This window comes from Podospora pseudopauciseta, chromosome 1 (genome assembly GCF_035222475.1).
Source record: "Podospora pseudopauciseta strain CBS 411.78 chromosome 1, whole genome shotgun sequence".
NCBI lineage: Eukaryota > Fungi > Ascomycota > Sordariomycetes > Sordariales > Podosporaceae > Podospora > Podospora pseudopauciseta.
Genome location: NC_085892.1, coordinates 4,025,877 through 4,051,629, shown reverse-complemented (window position 1 = coordinate 4,051,629; position 25,753 = coordinate 4,025,877). Strand labels below are relative to the sequence as shown.

The 25,753-nt window shown below is 51.1% G+C and overlaps 7 protein-coding genes across 7 annotated transcripts; 4 read left to right on the top strand and 3 right to left on the bottom strand.

Moving 5' to 3' along the window:
- Positions 1-984: 984 nt before the first annotated feature.
- QC763_111420 (uncharacterized protein) lies at positions 985-3,603 on the bottom strand (the record flags this gene model as incomplete). The annotated part of the gene is made up of 1 exon (XM_062907728.1): positions 985-3,603. The coding sequence occupies one exon, from the start codon at positions 3,601-3,603 to the stop codon at positions 985-987; it is 2,619 nt and encodes an 872-aa protein (XP_062770698.1).
- A 627-nt stretch (positions 3,604-4,230) lies between these two features.
- On the top strand, positions 4,231-7,060 carry QC763_111410 (T-SNARE protein SEC-9). Its single transcript, XM_062907727.1, has 4 exons — positions 4,231-4,719; positions 5,155-5,899; positions 5,963-6,381; positions 6,438-7,060. Exons 1-4 carry the CDS (start codon positions 4,354-4,356, stop codon positions 6,501-6,503), a joined length of 1,596 nt encoding a protein of 531 aa, XP_062770697.1. The 5' UTR covers positions 4,231-4,353; the 3' UTR covers positions 6,504-7,060.
- A 331-nt stretch (positions 7,061-7,391) lies between these two features.
- prh1 (Salivary acidic proline-rich phosphoprotein 1/2) lies at positions 7,392-9,740 on the top strand (the record flags this gene model as incomplete). Its single annotated transcript, XM_062907726.1, has 1 exon — positions 7,392-9,740. One exon carries the CDS (start codon positions 7,392-7,394, stop codon positions 9,738-9,740), a length of 2,349 nt encoding a protein of 782 aa, XP_062770696.1.
- A 478-nt stretch (positions 9,741-10,218) lies between these two features.
- Positions 10,219-10,810, top strand: ACU17 (Bifunctional NAD(P)H-hydrate repair enzyme; the record flags this gene model as incomplete). Its single annotated transcript, XM_062907725.1, has 3 exons — positions 10,219-10,434; positions 10,571-10,670; positions 10,737-10,810. 3 exons carry the CDS (start codon positions 10,219-10,221, stop codon positions 10,808-10,810), a joined length of 390 nt encoding a protein of 129 aa, XP_062770695.1.
- An 18-nt stretch (positions 10,811-10,828) lies between these two features.
- PaPLP1 (Patatin-like phospholipase-1) lies at positions 10,829-16,049 on the bottom strand. The gene is made up of 5 exons (XM_062907724.1): positions 15,222-16,049; positions 15,027-15,165; positions 14,672-14,974; positions 14,024-14,604; positions 10,829-13,972 (listed from the first exon to the last, which is right to left on the bottom strand). Exons 1-5 carry the CDS (start codon positions 15,259-15,261, stop codon positions 10,884-10,886), a joined length of 4,152 nt encoding a protein of 1,383 aa, XP_062770694.1. The 5' UTR covers positions 15,262-16,049; the 3' UTR covers positions 10,829-10,883.
- A 3,590-nt stretch (positions 16,050-19,639) lies between these two features.
- Positions 19,640-24,462, bottom strand: QC763_111360 (uncharacterized protein). The gene is made up of 4 exons (XM_062907723.1): positions 21,177-24,462; positions 20,736-21,120; positions 20,279-20,684; positions 19,640-20,221 (listed from the first exon to the last, which is right to left on the bottom strand). Exons 1-4 carry the CDS (start codon positions 21,722-21,724, stop codon positions 19,785-19,787), a joined length of 1,776 nt encoding a protein of 591 aa, XP_062770692.1. The 5' UTR covers positions 21,725-24,462; the 3' UTR covers positions 19,640-19,784.
- Positions 22,287-24,172, top strand: QC763_111350 (uncharacterized protein; the record flags this gene model as incomplete). The annotated part of the gene is made up of 2 exons (XM_062907722.1): positions 22,287-23,466; positions 23,534-24,172. Exons 1-2 carry the CDS (start codon positions 23,002-23,004, stop codon positions 24,170-24,172), a joined length of 1,104 nt encoding a protein of 367 aa, XP_062770693.1. The 5' UTR covers positions 22,287-23,001.
- Positions 24,463-25,753: the final 1,291 nt, after the last annotated feature.

Sequence of the window (25,753 nt, the reverse complement as noted above, 5' to 3'; positions counted from 1 at the left end):
ACTGCCATCGGCGTTGCTCGCATATGTGGGGAGTCGAGCAGTCGTCAAGCAAGGTAAGAACAAGGTTTCTCGTAGCTGGTCTACACTTCTGTGTAGGCTGGTGAGCTTTTTTTTTGTCGGGGTGTGTGTATGTGTGTGTATGTGTGTGTGTGTGTGTGTGTTTGTGTGTGTGCGTGTGTGTGTTTTCTCCCATTTGGGAATCAAGGCTCTGATGATGGTTTTGCTTTTGTTAGATTGCTGCTGCTCGAGTCTCGAGTGGATATATATATTAAGGAAAGTCAAAGGCAATAAATAGGTAGGTGTTATGATGCAACACGTTTATTTTCTTCCTACTATAGGGAGTTTCCTCGAACCGTTTTCATCGCCCCCCACGGTCCCGAAAGCCGTGATAGCTTCTACTACGTTCAGAACCCAGCACCACAAGACTTTCGGAAGTTATAATGATTGGTTTCAACGTCAACCATCACATACGACCATAGTCAGTTGAAAATACGGCATCCCGTCCGCTCTGCCCCCGTCAAATAACTGAACGCCGAACTAGTACTCAGGTGGGTGACCACTGGGGAATCCTCGGTGTTGTATGTTTTTGGCCTTTTTAACCTCTCTTTGCCCAGGTACTTACACAACTTGCTCATCTGGCTTCTTGCGCTAGGTTAAACTGGTATATGGGTGAGAAAGTCATCATGTTTTTTATAGTTTTAATTCATGTATGATTTATCCAAACTATGAAAATGTGGTGTCTGCTTCTAGTTCTTGTGAACCACAATCCTCCTCGCCAACGGCTGGAAAATGAAATCTCAAAACAACAACAATATAAATGTATACACTACTCTAGACATATCTAGTAACCAAATATGCCATACCAATCATCTCTCCTCCAAAAAAGAAAAACCTAATCATCATCCAAAACAAACAAGCCAAAAAACCAGATAGCCCGACACGAATATCCAAAATCTCAGCTAACCCCCTCCCCCATCTCCTACATCACTCCGAAATCTCAACCACCTTCCCTACGAACCCCTCCAGCCCCGACCGATCCCTATTCCTCCCCTCCAGCACCAAAATCTTACTCCCAAGCTCAACCCACTCCCGTGTATTCATCAAATCCAGCTGAACCTCCACCTCCCCATTCCCAACCCCAACCCCCACCTCCGACTGTCCTTGCTGAGCGGCGTTGTCATCTCCCCCCAGGCCAAATACGTCATCCATATCATCCGTTGGCGACCTCCCCTCGTCGCTCCTTCCTGGAGCTTGCACTCTCGACACCCGTGACACCCTCGCCGCGGTCCTCACACTAGCAACATAGATATTCACCAAACTCCCCACCGTCAGCTCGCTAACAGAAGCATTATCACCGTCAAACACCGCCGTCAACCCACTAGCAGCCTGAAGCGACAGCCCGGAAGAAACCATATGCTGGCTCGGCACCGCCAACACCATCCCCTTCCTCAACCTCGGCGTCCCCATAGGAACCCCCCCATCCTCACCCCTGACCTGATCAAAAATAATCCCAATAGACCCAACCTGCCCCGCCTCAAGCGTCTGCACCGGCAGCCTCAAGTTATGAATGCTCACAATACTCGCAGTGTGCCACTCCCCTTTAATCGCCGAAGCAGAAACCGCATTCCTAGCAGCAATCCGGCTCAGCTCATTAGACGACGGATGCGACAAAGAAAGCCCATAACTTCCCGCTGGGGACTGGTCACGCGGTGGTGAGCCGGCAGCATCCTCGGAAGGAAAAGGGCCAACCACGATCTTATCCCCGATCGACAGGCTGCCAAACCTTAGATACCCCGCGACTACCGTTCCTAGATCGGTTTGCTGATCCGCGTCGCTGGTGGCAAGAGCGCAGGAGGCGGGGAGGCTGTATTTATCTTCGACGTGGAACAGGCAGGCGGGCTGTTCCGGGTTCAAGGCTGCACCGATGTAGTCGTGTGACGTTGGGGTAGGGGGGACAGGTAGGCTCTGGAGTAAGGCGTGGAGTGTGCCGATTCCTCGGCCGTCTACTGCGCTGGTGAGGATGATAGGGACGATAGCCGATGGGTCGTCGTTTGTACGAAGCGCTTCGGCAACGTCTTTGATGAGAGCTGCGTCTTGATCCGAGACAATGCTGAGGTCGCTATGCCCTGCTGGTCCACTTTTGATTAACATGGGGACTCGGCCGGCCTTTTTGATGCTTGACAAGATCCTGCTGAGAGTTTTCTTGATGGTTACGCTTGCCAAATCCAGTTTTGTCATAGCCACAACCAAGGGAAGCCGAAGCCGTAGACAAAGGTCGAGGTGGGCTGATGCCAATTCCATGCTCTGTTCCGGGCCATAGGCATCCGCTGCGGGCTCAACAAGCGTGGGGATGTCGTAACTGTTGGCTGCTATGCAGAGAAGAGTCCAGTGCGGTGCCCATCCTACAATGCCTCGAAGAATAGTACGCCGGTATTTTGGGTGTCCTGCAGAGTCCACCAGATAGACAAGCCGCCCTGATTTGGTGTAGTTGTGAATGTCAATCCAGGACTCAACATCTTGATGGCCATAGTGGACAATCCTGTCACCATCATATCCCACAAGCTCCTGAGTGACAGACGACGTGATACCCGAGGCCACCTCATGCAGGTGCTTGAGCAACCCAAGCCGACCTTTCCCACGCCCATTATCCAGCGTCCCGGTCGAGAGAGCGCCGAGAAGTGTTGATTTTCCAGAGGTCGTCGGCCCTGTAAGTGTGACCCGCAGCTGGTCCGTAGATAGCGGGCCGTGTGTCGGGTCAGGGAGCCTGGTTGAACGTGCCGCACCTGTATGACTGGCATCTCTAGGTCGAAGATTGGGTGTAACCAGGGCCTCGGCCACCCACAACCTGGCCTGTCGCCGTTGACCTTTTGGTCCTGAGCACGACCCTTCTTCAGAGTCGGATGAGTCAATCCATTCGCAGTCACCAACCGCAACCTTGCGGAGCACCTTCATGTTGCATCCCAAGCTGGCAGCCATGATGCGAAGTGTGTTGAGACTTTCGTCAAGCTCATCCTTGGTGAGACCAGCAAGCGTGCCGTCATCTGCAACTCCGATCTCGTACAGAGCTCCTCTCGAAGCTTCCAGGCCCGGCAACAGTTTTCCCAGCTTGATCGGGGCGTCCCGAACGAAGTTCTCGTCAGGGAGCTGCGGTATCACCGGGACTGTGGTGGCAGTTCCAGAGTGATACGGACATGACTGTTGCAGCCTCCATAGGAGCTGAGTAGTGAGGTGCTCGAGGCGGTCCTGTCGAGTTTGTGCAGTGGTGGAACAGCCTGGGAGGGCTGGTGCTGGCTTGGAAGTTCTGGATTCGACTGAAGGGCGGTTGATGGAGCCAGATATTCGTGTTGCGGTGCTGATATGCTCATATCTCCTCCGAGACCTCAGCAGGAGGTGCAGTTTGTACTCGGTTGGGCCTTCTTGCGGCTCTGGCTCCAGTTTGGTGACGCCGTAGTCTGATAAGAGGCCTGACCCAATGGTTCCTTTCCGCGTTGGCGGATGATCCGCAGGGAGACTAGACTTCTTGTGAGGATCGGTTGGTTTAAGCCATGGAGAGGACGCTCGTGCTGGATCGGACCCTAGAGGGTCGAAAGTAAAGACAGACATTGGAGCTGGGTTTTAGGGGCGATTCCTTGTAAGATCTGTGGGTGGCTGTTGTGAAATGCTGCGAGTTAGGCGTGTTTAGGTGAGTAGATATGCTATTGTATGGTTGATCGACATTTCTAGTAAATATATTCGGTGTAGGTGTAGGTGTATTCGTGGTGTCATCTTGAACTCGGAAGATGTGTGCTTCAGGTCAATGTTAAGGCAAAGGGCTTGAAGGACGAGGACTCGACTGCGCCTGCAAGGGAATCACGGCGATCTAAATAGAAGAAAACATTTTGATAGTGGGTTATAAAGATACTCGTGACTCGGTGTACTGTCAACAATGGGAGGGGATGAATCAATTCAGGTGTTCTTATCAAACACCTTGAATTTGTCGTCAACGAAAAAAAAAAAAGGAGACTCTCGCGCCGAGGAAAGTGACACATCAAGATTTGGGGAACTTATGTAAGGTCCAAGTGCAGTCGATGAGCAAGCGGCCTGGGATGGCATTCGCGCTGTGACTGGGCAGTCGCCAGCAACAGAGACCAGGTGACAAGGCCTGTTCTCCGTTAGCTTCGTATTACGGCAGTACCTTTATTCAGGCGCAAAAGGCGACTGAATTGAGGTACTGTCCTATTTTCTTCTTATCAGATGGACTTTTCGTTGCTCTTGCAAGCCACCACCCTCTCTCAATGAACGGCTTTCACTGTATTAAGGAGCCACTTCGCTCAGCTTGTTCCATGAACATTCAATGGTCAATCTAGAACCATCATGGATCCTTCGCTGATCAAAGAACTCCAGCTGGAGCCCCTCTCGCCACGAGGCAGCGATTTCAGTTATTCCAGCGAACCACTGGGCAGTGATTCCAGTAATTCCAGCAAACCCCCCAGCGACAGCGATAGGAGCGGACGAAACCCCCAGCCCGAAGCCAAGATGGCAGTGGACCAGTCGCAACGTCGGCGCCCCCCACCACTGGACTTGCATCAATCCAGCGAGATACAGGACCCTGAGAAACTCAAAGGGCCGCAATTTTCAGGGTTGACAGATTCGCAGGAAGAGTGGAAGTCAGGCTGTTTCAAAGGAGACCAAGAAACAGACGATGAACACAAAGTCAAGATGGAGTCTGCGGTTGACAAGGTAAGAAAAGAAACAAGCTGAAAATGGATTCCAGAAGCCTTCTTTTGAAGCATCATCCCTGGTGGCGGAGCGCCAAGTGGCTGCATGGCGGTCACGATCTGGCGGTTGATTAGGACAGCGACCCCCAACTGCTTAACTGCGGTCAAGCAAGTGGTCGTCAGCATTGCGAGGCAGGGGCTTTCCTCTTTTACCGAATGGGTCACAGCCTGGAACAGTCTCAAGACACAAGCTCGTCTGGATCCCACCGTCCCGCCGCCGTAGAGCTCCACCCAAAGCCCCGCCAGCTGTTAGGGGGTCTTTACGCCAAAACGCCCCCTGAACACCTAACATCACATACTTTCCTTCCTTTTCATCCTGTCAACACTTGTTTTACCATCTCGTTGTCATCAGACGACTCAACCTTTTGTCTTGTTTATTTTACTAAACCATTCACAGCATCCCATCATGGGCAAGTTCAGCTCTCTATTCCGCAGCAAGTCGGATAAAGACAAGCCCAACGAGACACCTGTGAACCCTTATGCGCAACAACCGCCGTCCAGCGACGCATACTCGTCCGCTCCTGCATACGGCGGAAATCGCGGAGTCCCTTCAGGACTGCCGTCCGGTCCTCGTCCCGGTGGCTACGGCAGCGGCTTACCATCTGGTCCTCGTCCTGGAAGCTCCGCCCCACCGCCTTACTCCGCTCAGAATGATGCCGCCTTTGCAGACAGCAAGAAGAGATATGATTCGGCTGCATCCAGCCCTTCGATAGGATATGGGAATGATCGGCCTGGCGCCCCCAGCGGATATGGCGGCAACAGATACGATAATGTTGCCGGCTATGGCCAGAACAACAACGTTCAGGCTCCCCCCCCGAGGCAAGAAGGATACGGTGGTTTGAGTAAACCAAACCCCCTGTTCGATGGGCGTCAACAGAGAGATCCCTATTCGGCAGTGGCACCACCTCCTCGTCCAGAGATTCCCGACAATTATGAGAACATGACGGCAGAAGAGAAGGATGATTACGAGGCAGAAACCAAGAAGGGAGAAATCATCCACACCATTCGAGAGACAGCCCAGAGCTCAGCTCGCGCCCGGCTGATGGCTGCTGAAGGAGTGGAGCGTATGGTGGGCATGCACCAGATGTATGACAGAGATGAGGCTATTCTCAACAAGGTTGAGCAGCAACTCGATGAATCAAGTAAGCTTTCCAGTTCTATGTCGTTATGGTTTACTCGTGCTCGATGCTAACTCAAAGTTGCAGAGCATCAGGCTCGCTTGGCGCACGCACACCTCGACAATCTGGACGCTGCCAACTCGTCACTTTTCAACTTGGCCGCAAATAGCAAAGGAAAGCTTGCCGAGCGTTCAGCGAGGAAGGCTCAGTCTGAGCGAGAGAGGGAGATTGATAGAGATGCGCTCCGGGAGGAGCAGGCTTTGCGGAAGCGAGAGCTGGAGGCCGCCACTGCTCAAGTGGGACGGCCAACCCTAGGCTTTAAGAAAGCCGATCGCTCAAAGTACACCTTTGAGGATACGGGCGGAGAGCAAGAGGAACTCAACAATCAGATTGATGATGATCTGACAGCGATTGAACAGAGTGTCTCGACTATAAATATGCTGGCCAAGGGATTCTCTGTGCGGACGGATGCACAGACCAACCAGGTGACCAGGCTAACGGAGAAGGTGAGTCGACGATTTCCTCATGATGAATGTATCAACATGCTAACAAAATTTAATAGTCCGAGGCTGCCAGGGACAAAGTTCGTGTGCAGAACAATCGCATGAAAGCGGAATACTCTCCCTAAAATGCAGTTGGCTCATGCATAGTTTCTGTTGCCTGATGCTTATATTTCGGGTTTAGTTTTCCTTGTAGAGTCTGCTAAATGATGTTTGTTTCACGTTTTCGGTCTGGTTAATTTGTGATTTTATATGTGATTCTAGTTATCATGTTGCATTTCTGCCAGCTTGGAGTCTGAACGTACATAAGACCAAGACGTACATTGCTTCTGGTTGTGGTTTTCCATTTCTCATGGCGTTTGGCTTGGATGAAACTTCACTTGATGTATGATCATTCAATACTTTCACAACCTAGCATCTTTAATATCTAAGCAATCATCATAGAACCCAGTTTAGGCTTCGAGTGTTTGTATTCCGGGTATCAAATCATGACATCCGGGAAGCCTGCCTCGCTGGCTTCATCTAAGTGTGTGTACGACTTTACATCTTGACCCCTTGTGACTATTGACGCTGATCGCACAGTAAAACCAAGACAGCGATCCTGTCCGAACAAATTTGCAGTATGTAAGCAGTTAAAAAAGGAGCCCCGGCGAAAAGTATGATGGGCAGCATAAACCCTCGTTCTAAATTTGTCCTGACGTTGTTTTCAGGTATGCGATATTGTCTTGCACTTGTTGATAATCGGGGCTGGGTTAAGGTTGCAACACAGAATGCTTTTTCGGGTTCTCAAGTATTGTTGGTGCTGTTCAAATTTTCTCATGTCTCCATGTTGAAAAGGCCTTCATAGAAGCATAAAACTGTAATTTTCAAACCTATTTGGCATCAAGAACGGAACTGGGTGCCCCACCTACTCCAGCTGTCTGGCCAATCACATCACATTCGACCACTTCAGAAATCTTAGTCTCACAACTCTTGTGTCTTGAACCTCTTCAGACAACCTCAAATCACTCGACAAAATGGCCAAGAAAAGGAAAAACGACGGCGACGGTATTCGCGTGGGGGGAAAAATCCTCGACTTGAGTGGTTATTTAACGAAAAGGCCCAAGCTTGAGGCCTCGCAATCTTCAACTGACGCCCTCACACTAGCAAAAGAGGGCGTGTCGACAATAAATGAGGGCCTCTCAGACTCAAAGGAAGGAATATCGACAACAAGCAAAGACCCCAAGGCAGGCGGGCGTTTGAAACCAGTCGGCAACCCAAAATATTTCGACGCTCGTCAAGCACTCCCGCTTTGGTCACGGCAAGATGATATTCGACAAAGGCTGCGTCAAAACGATGTCTTGGTTCTTGTCGGCGAGACGGGTTCCGGAAAGAGTACCCAGGTGCCTCAATTTCTGATCCAAGAGGACTGGTGTCAAAGGAAGAAGGCCAAAATCAAGGGAGATGGGGGCGTGCAGGAAATGGCTGTGGGAGGTATGATCGCAGTCACGCAACCACGTCGAGTCGCTGCAACCACCTTGGCGCACCGCGTGGCCAAGGAGGCCAACATCCCCGGGAAGAAGAAGGACACGGAGAGACACGGCCCACTTTCGGACGGCATTGTAGGCTATTCAGTTCGTTTCGACCACCGCGTTCCAAAAGGCACCAGGATCAAATATGTCACAGAAGGCATGCTGCTTCAAGAGCTTCTTCGCGACCCGCACCTCCGACAGTACAGCGCAATCATCGTGGATGAAATCCACGAGCGTAGCGTCGATGTTGATCTGCTATCTGGTTTTCTGAAGCAGATCCTCTCTGGCGACAAGGCTGGTCGCGGCGGCATCCCGCTCAAAGTCGTCATCATGAGTGCTACGGCGAATGTCGGCAGCATCAAGAAGTTCTTTTCCGACGTCGATCCGGAAGGGTCTGAAGAATCTGCCTCTCCTGCGACAAGACTCAAAACTTCCGTGGATTTCCTCCAGATCGAAGGCCGTCAGTTTCCGGTTGAGATCACACATACGCCAAAACCAGTCCCAGATATCCAGGAAGCCCTCCTGAGCACACTATTCAAGATTCACAAGCAGGAGTCCCTCTTCGACAAACATGGAAGGAAAGACATCCTAGCCTTCCTCACTGGTCAAGAGGAGATTGAAGCTGCCCAGCGCTTGATCGAAGAACATGCGGAAACATTGCCAGCTGGCGTCCCCAAGGTTGTGGTCTTGCCTCTTTTCGGCCAGCTTTCCATGGAGGCGCAGCACAAAGCTTTCCAACCTACCAAGGACAAGAACACCAGGAAGATCGTGTTGGCTACCAACATCGCCGAAACCTCAGTCACAGTTCCCGGTGTGCGATTTGTGGTAGACTGTGGTAAGGCGAAGGTGAAGCAATACAGACCTCGATTGGGCATGGAATCACTCTTGGCCAAGCCGATCTCCAAATCTTCAGCCATTCAGAGGACTGGTCGTGCTGGCAGAGAAGGTCCTGGAAAGTGTTTCAGACTCTACACAGAGGAGACTTACGAATCGCTTGAGAAGACAGACCTCCCCGAAATTCTCCGGACGGATGTGCTCAACGCTGTGCTGACGATGAAGGCGAGAGGAATTGACGATGTACTGGCTTTTCCCCTCATGGACCCCCCAGAATTTGAGTCGGTGGAAAAAGCTTTGCTCCATCTTCATATTCTCGGCGCGCTGGCAGATGATGGGTCTATCACGGATATCGGGCGCAAGATGGTCATGTTCCCCGTCCCACCGCCATATGCTCGTGTTCTGATCGCAGCAGCAACCCCAAAATACGACTGCCTGCTAGAGGTCATCGACATCATCTCGTGCATCACGGCAGGTGACGACATTTTCCTTCAGATCCAGTCAGAGGAGACCAAGGAAGAAGCCGAGGAGTTCAGGAAAGAGTTGCGGAGGAGAGAAGGTGATCTCATCACGTACCTGACCACGATCCAGAAATACAGCGCCGAGAACGCCGATAGAGCACGCTGGTGCAAGGACAGGAAGATCAACACCAGGAATATGAAGCAAGCGATGAATATTCGGAAACAGCTGAGGCAGCTTTGTGTTAGGCAAAAGATGATGGAACATCCGCCTGCGGATCCGCAGCCTTTCTACCCTATCACGCCAGAGAGATCCGCTGTGATATTGAAGTGTTTCCTGAGGGGTTTTGCGCTCAAGACGGCGATTCTGGCGCCGGATAACAGTTATGTGACGGCGCATGGGAAGCATGTGGTGGCTGTTCACCCGGCTAGTGTGCTCCACGGGCAGAAGAAGGAGGCGGTTATGTTTTTGGAGCATGTGTATACGCAAAAGAATTATGCGAAGAAGGTGAGCGCCATAGAGGCGCAGTGGATTGTGGAGGCGGTGGATAGGTCGGGGTGAAGGCGTGTTTGACCGGAAGGAGGTCCTGCTTGGATGGTGAAAGGGGTGTGATAACATGGCGAAGGAGGCATGTTTGAGCAAGAAGGAGACTCTACTTGAATGGTAGTAGGACGTGTATATAATAATACAACAAGGAAGGCGTAGTTTAAGTATTGGTGGCATGGTTCTTTTGTAAATATGGACCGTATCAGATCAGTCTTGGTGCCTTTTCACGAATACTCGGACTCCCAACATTGAAGTGACTTTATGCTTGACCCCCCTTGAACCCCTGACTTTTCACTCGGCGCACCGTTCAAACCTCAACCCACGGACACTGTGTGGGCCCGTCACCACCAGCTCGGCAGCATCATGTTTTGCAACGTTGAAGAAACCAGCAATTTAATACTGGAAAAACATCAAAATCAACAACAACAAGAAAGAGGCCTCATAAAGTACAACCTTGGTCTCGTCATTCTGAAGCACACCCACAAAGGAAACAATGAGACCAACAGTCAGAGCGCTCATGGCAGCGGCCATGCAATCGGCAAACAGCCTCAAGCCGACACCGATGGCTCTGCTGCCCCCGATTTATTTGTACCGGCGGTTGCTGAGGGCGCACAGGAAGCACCTGCCGGCGGAGATGAGGTTGTTGGGGGATGAGTATGTCAAGGCGGAGTTTAGGGCGCACAGGAGCGTGGAGAATCCGGTTCATTTGGTGAGTATTGTTTTTTTTGTTTTTTTTTGAGGATACAGGATTTCTGGCAGGGCGGAGAGATAAAGGGGGACTTGAACATCAAGGAGTGATGTGGGATGGGTCTGAGGAGAGGATGGAAGACTGATGTTGGGAGTAGATCGGCTTTCTCACGGAGTGGCAGCTGTACGCGCAGAAGGTTGAGGGGGATGCTTGGAGGGGGGAGAAGTTGGATGAGGGGAAGATTCAGAAGATGAGTGGTATGTTTTTGTTTTTGAGAGTTTGTTGGGGGTTTGTTTACAGAGAAATGCTGACTTGGTGAACAGATGAGCAAATCGGGCAGTTGTATGAGCTTATGCAGGCGATACAAAAGAAGGGGACGGAGGGGAATGAGTCGTAGGTGTGAACGATGGAATGAGAACCTCTAATTCATTTGTGTACTAGTATCCAGCCTCAAGCCTCTGTATATATACCTATTCTGCCACTGACTTTCCCTTGATATCGTTTACATCACTTCTTTTCCTATCCCCGCTGCTGCTGTCAGATGTGTATTGCTCTTCTCGAGCTTGGGAGAAAAGTGTAGACGCTTGTGAGTCGCCAAACGACTCGTGGTTGTGGTGGTGACCAAGTGATTTTGAAGTGCTTTGCGATGGTGGTTCGCTTGTGGGTGCTGGTGTTATGTCAACATGTCTTGAGTGAGTATGTGTTGTTGTTGTTGTTGTTGTTGGAGCCGCCTCTGACTCAACCTCCATCATCGTCTCTTCCAAGACCGCTTTTGCGTTTGCTTCTGCCATCTTACGAAGGCGTGCGTCGAAATTTGGGTCAGGTATCGTGTACGATACGAGGTGATGCTTTGCGCGTTCACCGAGTAGCACCTCTCTCGTCTCCTGGTCTTCCATTGCCCCATACTCCCAGTGAGCATCAGTCAAGATGTTTTGGCTCATTGGCGCCCAGTCGGAGAGATTCTCTTGGTAGTTCTCCATGGCGCGGGTGGTTTTCCTGCCTGTGCGTTTCGTGAGCCGGTGGTCTACTCCGAAAACGGCGTCTGCCCTGTGAAAAGCCTCCTTGATAACATAAACCGACTCGAGATCATAACCCCCCAGTCGACAAGCAATAGCCTCGTGCAATTTTTCCAGGGATAGGATCGTTTGCTGGTGACATTCTCCATAGCCCACAATGCTCGACGCCAGGCACCTTCTCGCGAGTGCTTCAGCTTCTTCATATCTTTTCAAGCCAATGAGGCACTTGACCATCCGCCGCATCACCTCGAGACACCTGTAGTCGGACTCTCCGAACCACTTGATAAATCCATTCCAGAGTATCGTCCCGTAGTATTTGTGGGCTTGTTCCCACATCCACTTCAAGTCTTCTGCCCAGTAATCCTCGCCTTTGTGATACTTGACACATTGCCGCATGGCAACCATGCTGTTAGCCATATTCTGGACAAGGCGGCCGTGGTATTCTCCTGTAATGAAAGCGACTTGGTCCTCTTCAGACTTGAACGTCTTCATTGCCGCTTCGAACCGAAACAGCCAGTACTTCACATCCCGATGCTGGGTTCTGCTTCGATACTCATCTTCGGTCCTCCAGAGTTCCATATTTTCAGGGTGGAGTATCTTCTTTCGTCGGTGCAGCGCGCTGGCCAAAAGATCTGCGGAATAGATGAGATCATCTTCAGCGTTTGCCTGGTCGTAGTAAACCCTGGCAAGGTTCTCTTCGATGTTGGAAATCTGAAGCTGCCAGCTATCTGTGCTATTCCAGTCGGGTACGAACCAGCGAGCTGCTTGGGCAATCCCCTCTTCGCTCAGCTGCGGTGATGGCGGTCTGTCCTCGTCCGATTCGTCATTCTTATTCTGCTTTTTTCGCCTGGGAACGGCACGCAGTTGCGCAAGTTGTGCCTTTACACGCCCCTCTATCTCCATCCGATTTGCTTCCTTCTCCAAGATGCAGCGATCAATGCATTCGAGATACGTCAACTCAGCTTCGCGCAAACGACCCATTTCATGGTAGAGCTTCCCTAGAGAGCAGAGGGGCCGCTGAACCGCCCAAGTGGTAGGCCCGATAGACAATTTGCTCAAGTGAATGATATCGAGATATTCGGCTTCGGCCTCACCAAAACGCTTCTGAAAGGTGAGGATGTGTGCGTATTTGCCTCTCAAGACGAGCTCATACGGTAGATAAAGGGATCTAGATCCCCATGTGGAGTGTTCAAGACACGCCCGAACATGGGGGTAAATCGAATGGAGATAGGAACGTGCGTAGGTGGCGGTGAGTGTGTCGCCAATCGAGTCCAACAGTAGGACTTTTGACACAAGGGCTTGTCGTGCTCTGTGTTCAGCCTTCATCCGGTCCCGTGCCCAGGAGTGAACCAAGACGTGCATTGAGGCGAGTTCCCGTTCCTTCACTGTAAGTATTGAGTACCGTTCGAGGATGTCGAGGGCGCTTGGGAATTCTCCATCCCGAGATTCGCTCAACTGGAAGAAGAACTTCCGCCAGGTCATCGTTTCGTCCCCGGTGAGTTGTGCCAAGTGCTCTTCCAGCGCGGGCATGTCCTTGCCCATGTCGAGTCGATTCTTCCAGGATACGCCTCCCCACCAAGCAACTTTGACTGGAATGTTCTCGTTGTGCCAGAAACATACCAGATCGAGAGCTCGGAGAGCAAGACCGGCGTTTCTACCAAGCGTGTTCTTGTTGTGCAGTTCAAGCTGGGCGATGGCTTTGTAAGATGCTTCGAATGTGGTGTAAACGGCCTGGTTCTGTGCGAGCGAGCCTTTGAACTTTGGGTTTCGGAGTAGTTCGACCCTTTGCTTGCGGAATACTTCCAAGTAGCCATCAAGGGGACATGGAGCTTCTCTGATGTACGCAGCTGCCTGGTCGATGGCGAGGGGCAGATAGCCAAGTTCCTCGACGATTTCCTTGCCTATTGACTGGTCCCATGCGTTCAGATCAGCGTATTTTGATCCCGAGGCTGTCAGGAGAAGCCGGATAGCGTCTAGTTCCTCTAACACCTCGACATCATAGACGCATTCATCTCGCATCTGGTTTCGCACCACCCGGTTTCTCGTGGTGAATAGAACATTGCCTGTGTCCCCCTTCGGTAGCAACTCTCGGCGGTCTTCCTGGTTGCAGTTGTCGTAAATCAGAAACCAATCCTCGTCAAGCCGTTCCATTTTCTGAAGAGCTTGTCTCATCAACTGGTCAGAGTTGCCACTGGCCTCGATGCCAAATTCATCTCTTGCAATGCTTGCATAACTTTGGCTGATGGTTGTCTTGTCGGTGCCGTCCACATATAGAATATGCGGGAACCTTCGCTTCCTCGGTATGCCCAGCTCGGGATCCCCATGACGGAATATGTTGGCTGCCTTCAACGCAATCTGTGTTTTCCCAACACCGCCAAGGCCGTGGAGGCAGAACTCTCTTCGAGGAACAGTCTCGTCTTCTCGATCGGAGAAGAATGTATTCAGTATCCCCATGATGTGGTTTCTTCCCGTGAAGTACCGGCTTGCCTCACCCATCAGGTTTGCTTTTAGGTTTTCGTCAGGCCTTGTTTCGCTTGGTTCAGCTATGGCTCCCGTCAGCAATGAATTCTTCAGAGCAACCTCCTTCTACTCACATAGGGCTCCGAGGTTCAGGTGGTGTTCAGCATTCTCGGTTTCCAAAATATCAGCCGCCCTCTCAATGTTGCCAACAACCTCCGGTTCGCAGAGGTATTTAGCGGTCATCGATTTGAGCTTTCCTATCTTGCCATACTGGGCCAGACTGACTTCGTCTGCCGCAAGAGGAACGTTGAAGCGAAAGTAGGCATCCGGTGTTCGTCTCAGTCGCATTTCCAGGTCGAAATGCACGAGTTCGGCATTGGTAACCATGTCCTTCATGGCCATCCCGACATCAAATATACTCCCCCACATATCACAGACGTTCCTCAACCCACTTGCAGCTCTGGAAATTACACGCTCCTGTTTAGTCCCAGTCCCAATGCTGATCAAGCAACCAAGCCGTCGACTGGGCCCAAATTCGGCAACCGCTTCCTTGATGAGCTCGTTGGTAGGGTTATTAACACCAAAAGCAGCGTCAATGTAGTCTTCGATTTTCGAGCCACCCTGAGGTGTCGAGACTGTGAGTGGTTGTGGTTTGAAGTAAAAGGTAGCAGCCGTTGTGGCCCTGGCAGCCTCCCATATCTTCACATATTTGTCCCTAATTAATTCCAGAATGTCAGCGCACCCGATGCAAATAACCAAACTTCAAACAGCACAAAGCCTACCAGTTATCCTTTTCTGGTGAAAAGGAACGAATCCGCCGAACATTCTTCGGATTCGCCCTCTTCCGCGGCATAGCACAAACCACCGCCTTACCCTTTGCTGGCTTTGCAGGATCGCGCATCATTTCCCCCATGTCCTTCTCCGCCACGAGTTTCTGGATAATATTTATCATCGGGGTGCTACGAAACTTTTCTGTGATGTTCGCCCACTTCTTGGACGAGAAGATATTCTCGGCACAGACGTCGTACTGGCGTAAGGCTTCCTCGGTGGACATTCGAAGCCGGCCGAGCATGATGGCAATGAGGCTGGGTCAGGTGTTAGTTGTAGAGAGACCATCCTGCTGGATCGAGTACTCACCCTCCCGTGCTGGTCCCGGCTATCATGTGGAAGACATCGCAAGGCTTGGGTATTTCAGCTAATCCGTGTCTTTCCTTGATTTTGATCATGATTTCGTGGATAATAAGCAGTGATGTGACACCTCGGACACCTCCGCCATCTGTATGATGTTAGTTCTCTTACCCTCACCACTCTGATACAGATGCTTTATCTTACCAAAAGACAGCAGATTGATTGCTTCATCGTCTGTTGACATTGGGAAGCTTGGCACATTAAACCCCTGCTCAAGTTTGAGACCCGAGTGCCAGTTGATCGGGTGTTAACACTGAGTTTCCTGGGAACCCATTTTCACTGAGGGCAGCAGCGTGGTACATTTGTACAAAGTGAGCTAGCTGTGTGCCTTTATTGTCCGAGGTGGCTCAGCATGCTTAGCCCTTGGCGATGCACTCCAATGGCGAGGTCATGTTTAAGCGCCCGGTTGGGTGCAGCCCGTACAGTGCGGCTAGACTGTGGCCGTATACAAAACTAGGGCTGATAGGGGGTGTAAAAGGGGGCCGCTAAAATGATCCTTGAATAATGTGTAAAGCAGATAATGTGTGGTCTGAGCTGTGTGCAATAAAAATGATATCGTATTTCCCCAGTGCCCATGCTGTGTATAAAGTGAAATGCAAAATAAATGAAAAACCTCAAACTATGCTATACTCTAATCGGTGTGTTCGCAGCATTGAAATCGTTGTCGCCCTATCGACACCCTTCCCTTTGATGTTGATGATTTCCGAGAGGCTCCTCCCTCAGGCTGAATTCCATGGTCGTTTCTCGTTATGGTGGTGGATAGCCCTTCGATTACCGGCTTTTTGATGCCTAATAGCTTCCCAGGAGCACGCGTCAGCACCGAAAACTTGCTCAATCTTCGCTGGTACTCCTCTTCGGATCTCCATGGCTGTAAGCCCTTGAAATCATAATTTCTTAAGGCGTACTCATTGAGCATCCCAAGCTCCGCAAAGTGAGCCTTCACATCAGCCTTGAGATCAAGCCACCTCTCTTCCAGACTCTTGGCACCTGTCAGGTATGAACGCTCCTGTGGGTGCTTGAAAGAATCAAACTCTATCTTGATTCGTTCAGTGACGGGGTGATTCTTCGGAAGACTGGACTGCGCACGGTTCAGAGCAAACCGAAACATATCCTCCGCCTCCTTGTCACTTCCAGGTCGTTGCTTACCAAGGGCTTTGGCAAGTAGCTTCGTGGCCAGTATCACCTCCATATGTGACGGCTGGTAAACATCTTCTGTCCGCAAGAGACATTGCTCGCGCAATGAAGACGGCATCATCCAGCCTGTCGGTAGACAAGGCCGCCTCCGCCATTCGCCGCATCATCTTCAGGACTTTCGGGTCGTGATATCCATAGACATCCACGGCCCTAGGGATGAATTTCTTGTACACATCCAAGAGACCAGAAGCTCCCAAAAGAAGTTCAACGGCGTCCCTCTCGGCCAGAGGTTCAACGTGGTAGACAAGGTGTGCCGGGAAGTTGTGCTCAAGGCCACTGAAGCGTGATGTGTAGATGATGTTGCCCTTTCCTCTGCCCGGTATGCAACCGGCGCGCTCACTCAAGTTGCAGTCGTCGAAAATCAAGAGCCATTCGTCTGCCAAGCGCCCCATCCATTCCAGTGCCATGTAGAACATTGTTTCTGGATTGGTACCGCCCAAGTTGTATCGTTTAGAAATCTTGGCATACGAATGAATAATCGTAGATCTTTCTGACCCATCGACGTAAAAGATATATTTGAATCTTTGTTTTGTCAGTAACCGGCCCAGGGACATAAAGTGATGGAAACTGTGCCCACCTTCCATCCAGGTTCTTTGCCGCCTTGAGGGCAACTTCACTTTTCCCAACGCATCCTATCCCCCACAGAAGAAATTCCCTCCTTGGAACTCCTCCTGCGTCGCGCTCGCAAAACACTTGATCAATTTTGTTCAGCACATCTTGTCTCCCTACGAAGAAGCTGCTCGGTATTCCCATCGCCTTGGATCTGTCTGAGAGAAATAGCTGGTCACTATCCGGAGAGTCTGGAACATTGTTAGCATACCCAAACAAGACCTAGTTTGTGAGTCGGTTGCTTCTTACAGGCATGGCCCAAAGTCAACCCATGCTTGAACCTGCCACGAGCCCCCAAGCCCTCCACCACCTCACGTATTTGTCGACCTACACTATCCCCACCGAGGTAATCCCTAGTCAAGGCCTTGAGCTGCGGAATCTTCCTATATTCATCCAGCCCAACCTCCTTGGCACCATCCGGTACATTGAACCGATGATACGACCCAGGAAAGCGTGAAAACCTGTCATGAATCTGCTTATGTGACGTCTCCGCGTCGGTAACCACATTCTTGACCATCCCAATAAGACCTTGAAGCTGGCCCCAGGCCTTCGTGTAGTTCGTGAATCCAGTCTTCACCCTCACAGTCTCGGTCGATTTCGTACCCGTACCAATACTGATCAAATATCCAAAGCGGCGGCGAGATCCAAACTCATCCAGCGCCTCCTTCAAAAGATAATTTGCCGGATTGTTGAAGCCAACTGCCGCGTCAATGAATAACCCCTTGCGCACACCTGCACCCAGCTCCTGCGGCTTGAAATATTTCGAAGCAGCAGTCGTCGCTCGGCAAGCCTCCCAGATCCTGATCTCACTATCCCAATCATCCTCACCCTGAAAAGAGCGAACCAGCCTCGTCTCCCCCGTCGCAACAGAATCTGCAGGCATCACACATACAATCACCTTCCCCTTCTTGGGATTTTCCGGGTTCCTCATCATCTCCCCCATTCCCCTCTCCTTGACCAACTTCTGAACAGCTTCCTTCAGTGCAGTGGACTTGTACTTGTCCGACACCTGCCCCGTCTTCCTGTTCTTCTTGTTGAAGATACTCGCAGCACAATCGTCGTATGCCTTCAAGGCCTCAGTAGTAGACACCCTTAGCCTCCCCACCATGACTGCGATAAGCCTAAACCAACCGCTCGTCAGTCTAGGTCACTACACAAAATCACAAAAGATACTCACCCGCCTGTACTCGTCCCAGCAATCATATCAAAATAGGCACAAGGCTCCGGTATCTCCTCCAGTCCATCCCTCCTTTGAATCTTTTCCATAATCCGATCCAGAATCACCAACGACGAAACACCTCGTACACCTCCACCATCTAAAACCACAACTGATTAGCTGCTCATCCCCTAGCCCGAAGTGTAGATGAACTTACCCAGCGACAGAAGATTAACCGGCTCATCATCTTTCGTTCAGGACCCCATATTCAACATCTCTCAATCAAAACAAACAAAATAAGAATAAGAATAGAAATATCACACAACTCCTCTCCCATCCCAACATCAAGGGAACTCAGCCTTCAAACCCAAAAACCCCAACTTGGGTCTCGAAAGGCAACCGGTCTGTACCCCGCTCCAATGACCACCACTCAAATAAGCGCCAATCGTCCAGTATGCAGGCACTGCAGGTATTCAGGTGAAGCCTGACCAGGGTTTCATCGCACTGTAGTACCTGTACATCCACCCCACCTAAGCCACCCCCCTAATCCAACCCCCCCTAATCCACCCCCTAATCGTCATTAGCGGCATGTCCCTCCTCCCTATTCTCGCAGGTGAGAATCGAGCAAATATGTGATTAATCAAAGTATGCAAGTAGGTAGTTGATAGTGGCTATGCAACTCAACCACCGAACAACATACCAAGTCGCCAACAATGTGTTCGGAGATAGGGTAGGTAGGTGACCACGATCGCTGCTCTGCTAGGGAACAACAACAACAACATCATCATCATCATCATCATCCAGCACTATCCAAGCCCAACTAACAGCGTGGCAATGTTTTATACATGTATATTCAAACATTGCCCCACAATTGATCGAAAAAGAGGGGGGGAAATCGAGTTATCACAAGAGGAATCAAGAACAGAAAATCATCTTTGGTTAACGAAATCATGTTGGCGAAAACAAAATAGTGATATCTCTTTTAGCTACACACAATGAGAATTATATACCTGAATAGTGGCCAAGACAGAAGCGCACCTCCCCCTCCTCACGGGGAGTCTTTTGTATTCTGTCTGGGGTTGCAGTTGGTGAGGTGGTTGTGCGGTCTACCCAGTTAGATGTCCGCGGGGAAGCGATATTTATATCCTCCGCGGGCCGGTGGTGATTCACAGTCGCTATCAGAATCACCAGTTGTTGAGAAATATGCGCTGGCTCCATTTGCTCGTGTTTTTTTTTTTTTTTTTTTTTTTTTATAATGTTTAGCCTTTCGGTCACACCGAGGGTGCCACTACAACGCTCCCAAGACCATCATGGAACCGCTAAGAACCCCGTCCCAAACTGTCGGGACAGAAGCACAACTCCCACTGGTCAACCGCCATTACCGCCGTGGCTGTGAGTGGGGCGCTGCCGCGGAAGCCAAACCGGCCTCTTTCTTTAGGCATGGTCCGGTGGCCTGGCGCCTGAAGGCACCCGCTGAGGCACACTCACCACCCGGACGGGATGGTCCGCAACATTCGACTGCCATCGGGCCGTATCTTGAGAGTTATGATGCCATGCCCATCATCCCGTGAGCACTGCCTCCCCCCCCCGGTCCCGACAAAAGTTGAAAATGAAAAATGATGTGTATGCATTATCTATCCATACGTCAACCGTTCCTAACTCCATGTGTTGCATGAAGCCACCCACCAGCTCAACAAAAATAATACCTCCCCTTCCCAGCCGTGTCTACCATGATACCCACACCCCATCTACGATATCGTAGCCGGCTCGTCCAAATACCAAGCCAAATCCCCCTTCTCATCCCCCACCTCCCGCGTCGAGAACCCATTTCCCAAGTACCCAAACCTGTTCCCCCTCGCATTATCCCACTCATACTCCCAATCCTCCCCTCTAAACCGTTCCAGCATATGAAAGAAATGAATCCTGCTCCCCGGATGAAGCGCCACCACCGGTCCTTCCTCTCTTCCCATCTTGAACCATGATCTCCCCGGCGCCGCCCAAGTGGTGGCTGGCATGAAGTGGGTAATGTGCTCAAAGTAGTCATCTACTGCTGCTTGGGAAGGGGCGATGGATTTGATTCCTTCGGTTTGGACCTTTTTGATGATGGTGGTGATGTACTTGGCGATGTGTTCCGAGAGGGTGAAGACTGAGCCGTGACCAATGGGTGCGTTGGGGCCAAGGAACACTGCTTCTTATTAGCACATCCTGGACCACGTCTGAAGAATGAAGAGGGCAGGCTTACTGAAGTAATTTGGGAGGCTTGGAACAGCACAAGACATATACGCCTTCGGGATCTCTTGTCTCCATCGATCTTGCAGGTTTGCGCCATCACGTCCAATGATAGGAAATCGTGGGCAAAAGGATGTTTCGAAGCCCGTGGCACAGATTATGGCGTCAACTTTGAGGATCTCTCCTGAAGCAAGCTCGATGCCTTCCGGTACAAAGCGCTTCATGTCCGTTCTCCTGACTTCAACATTCGGTTTTGTCAGGGCTTGGAGATATCCATGGCCAGGCGTCATTCTTCGGCATCCTAGTGGAAAGTCTGGAATGAGAGCTTTGCAGAGCTGCTCGTTCCCACCGAGCATGGCTGTCATGTACTCCGCTACCTTCGCGCGGGCGAAGGCTTGAACTGGGCTTTTGGCAAGGACCTGCGGGTGTTAGCCATCTCCTTAATGGAAAATCGAAAGAGAGAACCCTACCACTGGGAAAGCACTGTTGACCTCAACCTCAATCCTCTTGACAAAATCCCGGTAGAACTCCGGGTCCGACTTAAACTTTTCAATAGTTTCTTCCGAGAAGTTTTCCTCGGCGTCGAGCTGTATCTTATCCCAGACCTCTGTTGCTTGACCCATGACTTTCCAGGCGTGTATCCTTGGTGGTATGACCCAACTGGGTGTCCGGAAGATGTGGTGAATTTTGGCGGCGCCGGGCTGGAGAGCTGGCAATACTTGAACTCCTGTTGAACCATTGCCAATGATCGCTATCGTCTTGCCTGTGTGGTCGAAATCCTTTGGCCAACGAGCCGTGTGTATCAATGTGCCTTTGAAAGCGGTGAGGTCTTGAACATCAGGCCACTTCCAGTTGCTGATGGTTTGAATGTTAGCTGATGCCGTGCCAGCGAAGACGTGTAAACTGCTTACTTCAGTATGCCCGAACCATTCAGTAGAAAGGTAGCATAGTCCTCAAATTCCTGTCCATTCTCAAGGTTCCGTATCCTCAGCTCCCATTGACCGTCGCCTTCGTTCCAAACAGCAGAGACCACCTCATGAGAGGTCTTGATAGACCCTCTCAGCCCCTCCTCGTCGGCAACCTGGCAAAGATAGTCCTCAATTTCCTCGGCACTAGAAAAGAAGTTGGTCCAATCCTTTTTTGGTCGCCATGAGAACTGGTAACTGTGGCTTGGTACATCGCATCGACATCCAGGGTATTGATTCTCGAACCATGTTCCACCGACGTCGATGTTCTTTTCGTATACCACGACTTCGTAGTTGGTGAGATTCAGCCGCAAGGTACGGATGACGTTTAGCCCGCTCGCTCCAGCTCCAATGCCGACAATACGAATCGGCCGTGCCGTGCCGAGAGGTTGTTCCCGGACAGTGTAGGAGACATTGAGGGAAGGGAAGTTGAGAGTGGCGCCATCACGACCAAGTCGATCCGGGTATCTGTCGCCGCAAGAGTCCATTACCATGGTGAAGAGTGTGTGGGAGAAGAGCCAGAGGTGTTCTGAGAAGCCAAGTAGAGACTCTCAGAAGATGCTTCGAGGCCTTGGTACTTATATCAGTAACCGAAGGCGAAAAGCAGGTAGTAAACGCAGCCAATGGCTTGCCAGGCTTCGTTGATGTAATTCAAGTGGTATGCAGCAAACGAGCAACACTCCGTACCCTGACCTTGATTTGCTCTTCCCGGTTGGGCAAGTGCCTCAGAATGAGGAATACGGTTCCCCTCTCCAAGACAAGGCAGGCGCTGTCAGCAAACAGAGTATTGTGGGTATCCCAAACTAGGATGGAAGAGAAGGAGCCTCCTAGTATATGACGATCCAGCCCCATGAGACAATCGACGGCCACGAGCTCAACCTAACCCCAAACAGAGGGGTATCTCCCGACGGGTGCGATCCATAGTTGGCTGATTTACGGTTCCCGTCCATTTACTCCGGCCGATAATTCCTTCAAGCAAGAAGAGACGAAAAGATATCGAAGAAGAAGAAGGGCCCTGCATGTATCCCCGCTGTCGGCGCGGGGGCTGTTGGAAGCCCTCACTGAAGAGGATCTCGAGATCCAATGGGGTTATCGGCTTCAAGGCTGCCGCATATTGGGTTTGTTTGATCCGTCCCCCGAACCGGGAAAGTGATGGCTAGCCTGTTCCAACGAAGAGAAAGAGACCCGCGTGAATGTGAGAGATGCTTGGGATGGCCGGTCCTGTCGTATGCTGTCCAACCACAGCCGTTATCGACACATGCCGGTGAGCAGCGAATTGCATGCTCAGCCGAGGGCCAGTAAGAAGTGGGGGGCTTTTCCTAACGGCACCTTCCCGTCTGCGCTGTGCTTCCTGCTGAACGTGCCTCCTCGATGCTGACAGAGAGACAGCGGCGGGCTGCAAGTGCAAGTTGCAACGGTTAAAATGTGGCCCCAATTGCAAGCCTTCGGAGCATTTCAAGCGGAAAAACTCCGCTTTCTCTTCAGCTTGGTTGGAATTGAAATTGGGGGCTGAAAGCTGACAGCACACGGACCACATGCCTCAAACAACCACCGTTTGCTGCCCCACTACCGTTCAAATCCTACCCAACCCTACCACCACCGCCACCACCACCAGGACGACCTCAGCTGAAAGAGACTCACATTCCTGAAAACTGTAGTAAGAGACATCGATATCATTCGCTGCTTCACGTGAGAAATTTGGAACCCGGTTTAGTCAGCTGCTGTTTGGGCATAACCGACATATATCAGATCCCCACCACCAGTCTGAACCATGGCCTTTTCATTCTCGTTCGCCGGCGATGATATAGAAGACGATGGTCGTCCGCTCACCCCTCCACCCCAAGTCAAGAAGTCAGCTGTGGCCTCGCCCGCGGGGGCCGGTGCATTTCCAGTTCAGGGCAAGTCCCAATTGCCACCAGCCAGCCATGATCTCGAGGACATGCTTTCGAAGCTACCCTCCAAGATAGCCTTCAACCTGCTCGGTGTCGATCTTCAGGATGGTAGCACACTCCAAATACCAAGGCGTGAGCTCTGGGATGTGCGAGCTCAGCTGATGGCTGAGGATGATGGGGAGAACCCATCTGAGTCAGAGGCTGGTCTTGGGGAGCACGACGTCAAGACGGGCATTTATGAGGGTGGCTTCAAGAGCTGGGAGAGCAGTGTTGATATGGTCAAGGTCTTGGCATCGGAAAAGCCGGCCGATTTTTTGAATCAAGAGCCGTGTGTCTTGATCGAGGTGCGGCGAAATATCTGACGTCCCTAAACCTCCTGCCGAGAAACGAATTGCTGACCAATGTGTACAGCTCGGCTGCGGCACGGCCTTGCCCTCTCTCGCACTCTTTCACTGGGCCTTGAGCGAAAGAAAATCACAACCGAGACACCCGTTGGTTCTCACGCTTGCAGACTATAACCCCTCTGTGCTCTATCTGGTGACGTTGCCCAATCTCATCTTGGCCTGGGCTCTTCAGCAACGAAGCCGAGTAGCGCTCGTCGAAGAGGCTTTTACACCCGACGCAGAACTCGATCTGACACCGGAGATTATCGCGGCTTTCAAGGACTCTCTGGTTTCCAACCAGATCACTTTGAGATTTCTTTCTGGTGCTTGGTCACCAGAGTTTGTGGATACTCTCTACAGCTCACCGGATGCCCCAAGTTTTGCGGACAACACCAAGACTCTTGTGCTTGGTTCGGAGACTATTTACTCTCCTTTTGCCCTTGAAAGGTTCGGCGAGACTCTTCTTCTGATTCTTGAGCGAGAGCGGAAAAACAGACCAAGCGGTTCTGCCAGAGCTGTCATTGGCGCAAAGAAGCTTTACTTTGGCGTTGGAGGCTCGCTGGATGATTTTGTAGAAAAGATGAGGGGCCTTGGGACAACAGTGAACAACCTGTTTGAGGAACGCATTGGTGTTGTCAGAGGCGTCGTCGACTGCCAGCTCTCATGACTGCCGACATTTGGGAGTACGAAACGTCGGTTGGATAGAAGTCACTGAATTCTGAACCTGGATATCTCCTGTTTGATCAACTCGGCCACGTTGAAAATTCAACTTGGGATATCCTCACACGGGAAGTTGGAAGCCGAGGTCGAATGATGTTCCAGGATTTTTCTTCCCGGAGGTGATTCAGAATCTAGCTGAGGCATCCGGTTGTGTGTTGCCGGAGGTTACACGGTTTATCCGCCAGCGAATTGTTTCCGACAGAGCCGCCTGATCTCACAAACACGGAATGATGCCGTTGAAAACCTATTCGGTGACAGCAACTTGCAACTCGAACCCGTTTCGCCGTACAGAGCTATCGCATACGAACATCCAGGAGCACAAGGAACCCCCGTGACTTTGATGGTGATTCAACGCCACGATGGCATGTATACCAAGGTGGCACAAAGCCTCAGCATACAATTATCAGTCAATCGAAGTTTTGATTGGTGTATCTTTCGCAGACTAGTCTCACCCTCAATACTTCCTGGGGCTTTGCCATTCTGCGAAAATTTTGTTGAGAGACGCTTGGAATACTACCTGACTGTCTGATCTTGCCTGGTGACTATCGTCAGGAGGCAAACCGGCCACGCACTCAATCGCAGGCGCAGCCACACCCACCCAGCCTCGAGGAGACTCAATTTTTGACCGCACTAACAGAGTAGGTATCTGATGTATTCCTTTAATATATTCTGGTGTGACCACGCTGACCCGCGTTCAAGCGGCCTGTAGCGTCACTCGCATTCTCGTGTTACTATGGCGCTAAGACTTTGAATATGTGTAAGTTGGGATGGCGGCGCGATCTCCGTGTAACGTCTGGCTGCATAGGTCACCAGTTCGCCATCATATCCATGGTTGCGAACGTCCAGATGCAGGCTGCCGTGGCCGTCGTGTGTGCCTTTTGACCCCGCAATGCACAAACCAAACTGCTCGGCAGGAGTGGCATGTGAGCCATATGCCCCCGTTCTAGACGTCGGGCTTCGTCATGCTGTGACATGCAATATCTCTGTAACTCGCATCGACATCATAACCTCTCGGTTGGCCTTCGGTTGCGTTGCCAGGCATTGAAGAAATACCAGAAAATGGTCCCGAAATCCAGACATTGTTTTTCCGGATTCCAGATTCGAGACATGGTGAAGGGTTCTGGAAGGGGCAGTGATGTGCAATGACGACAATCTGGTCTGCAGCTCTGCAAGGAACCAAAAAACCCTGAAGGGGTCGCAACCATTTGAAGCGGGTCGATCTGATGCAGCGCAGCGAGATGAGGTCCACAGCACACATCGCATTCCACTGTCCCACGTGCATTCCGTCATCTTGAAGATAGAGCAACAAGAGAAGAATGACTTTCCGTAGCGCATACAATGCCGTCTGACAGCAGTGATTAAGTGACAGCCAAAAGCCAGCAGTCAGTCACTGCTAGGCAAGAATGTGTGTAACATCGCATGACAGGGAAAGGATCCAGGAAACCAACAGCGTCGTAGCCCGAATTGGCGCAATTCTGGATTTAGGAGTAATTTCCACATGGTGGTTGTTGGCGCTGTGATTTCTTCT

What these genes read in the sequence shown, in the direction of transcription:
- QC763_111410 (XM_062907727.1), top strand. Translation starts at nt 4,354, where the DNA reads ATGGATCCTTCGCTGATCAAAGAACTCCAGCTGGAGCCCCTCTCGCCA. An exon ending in TGGAGTCTGCGGTTGACAAG is followed by an intron (nt 4,720 to 5,154) that starts GTAAGAAAAGAA and finishes AACCATTCACAG; the next exon opens with CATCCCATCATGGGCAAGTT. An exon ending in TGACCAGGCTAACGGAGAAG is followed by an intron (nt 6,382 to 6,437) that starts GTGAGTCGACGA and finishes AAAATTTAATAG; the next exon opens with TCCGAGGCTGCCAGGGACAA.
- PaPLP1 (XM_062907724.1), bottom strand. Translation starts at nt 15,261, where the DNA reads ATGTCAACAGACGATGAAGCAATCAATCTGCTGTCTTTTG. An exon ending in AATCAATCTGCTGTCTTTTG is followed by an intron (nt 15,166 to 15,221) that starts GTAAGATAAAGC and finishes AACATCATACAG; the next exon opens with ATGGCGGAGGTGTCCGAGGT. An exon ending in GCCGGGACCAGCACGGGAGG is followed by an intron (nt 14,975 to 15,026) that starts GTGAGTACTCGA and finishes CACCTGACCCAG; the next exon opens with CCTCATTGCCATCATGCTCG.
- QC763_111360 (XM_062907723.1), bottom strand. Translation starts at nt 21,724, where the DNA reads ATGGTAATGGACTCTTGCGGCGACAGATACCCGGATCGACTTGGTCGT. An exon ending in AATGGTTCGGGCATACTGAA is followed by an intron (nt 21,121 to 21,176) that starts GTAAGCAGTTTA and finishes TCAAACCATCAG; the next exon opens with CAACTGGAAGTGGCCTGATG. An exon ending in AAGCCTCCCAAATTACTTCA is followed by an intron (nt 20,222 to 20,278) that starts GTAAGCCTGCCC and finishes AATAAGAAGCAG; the next exon opens with TGTTCCTTGGCCCCAACGCA.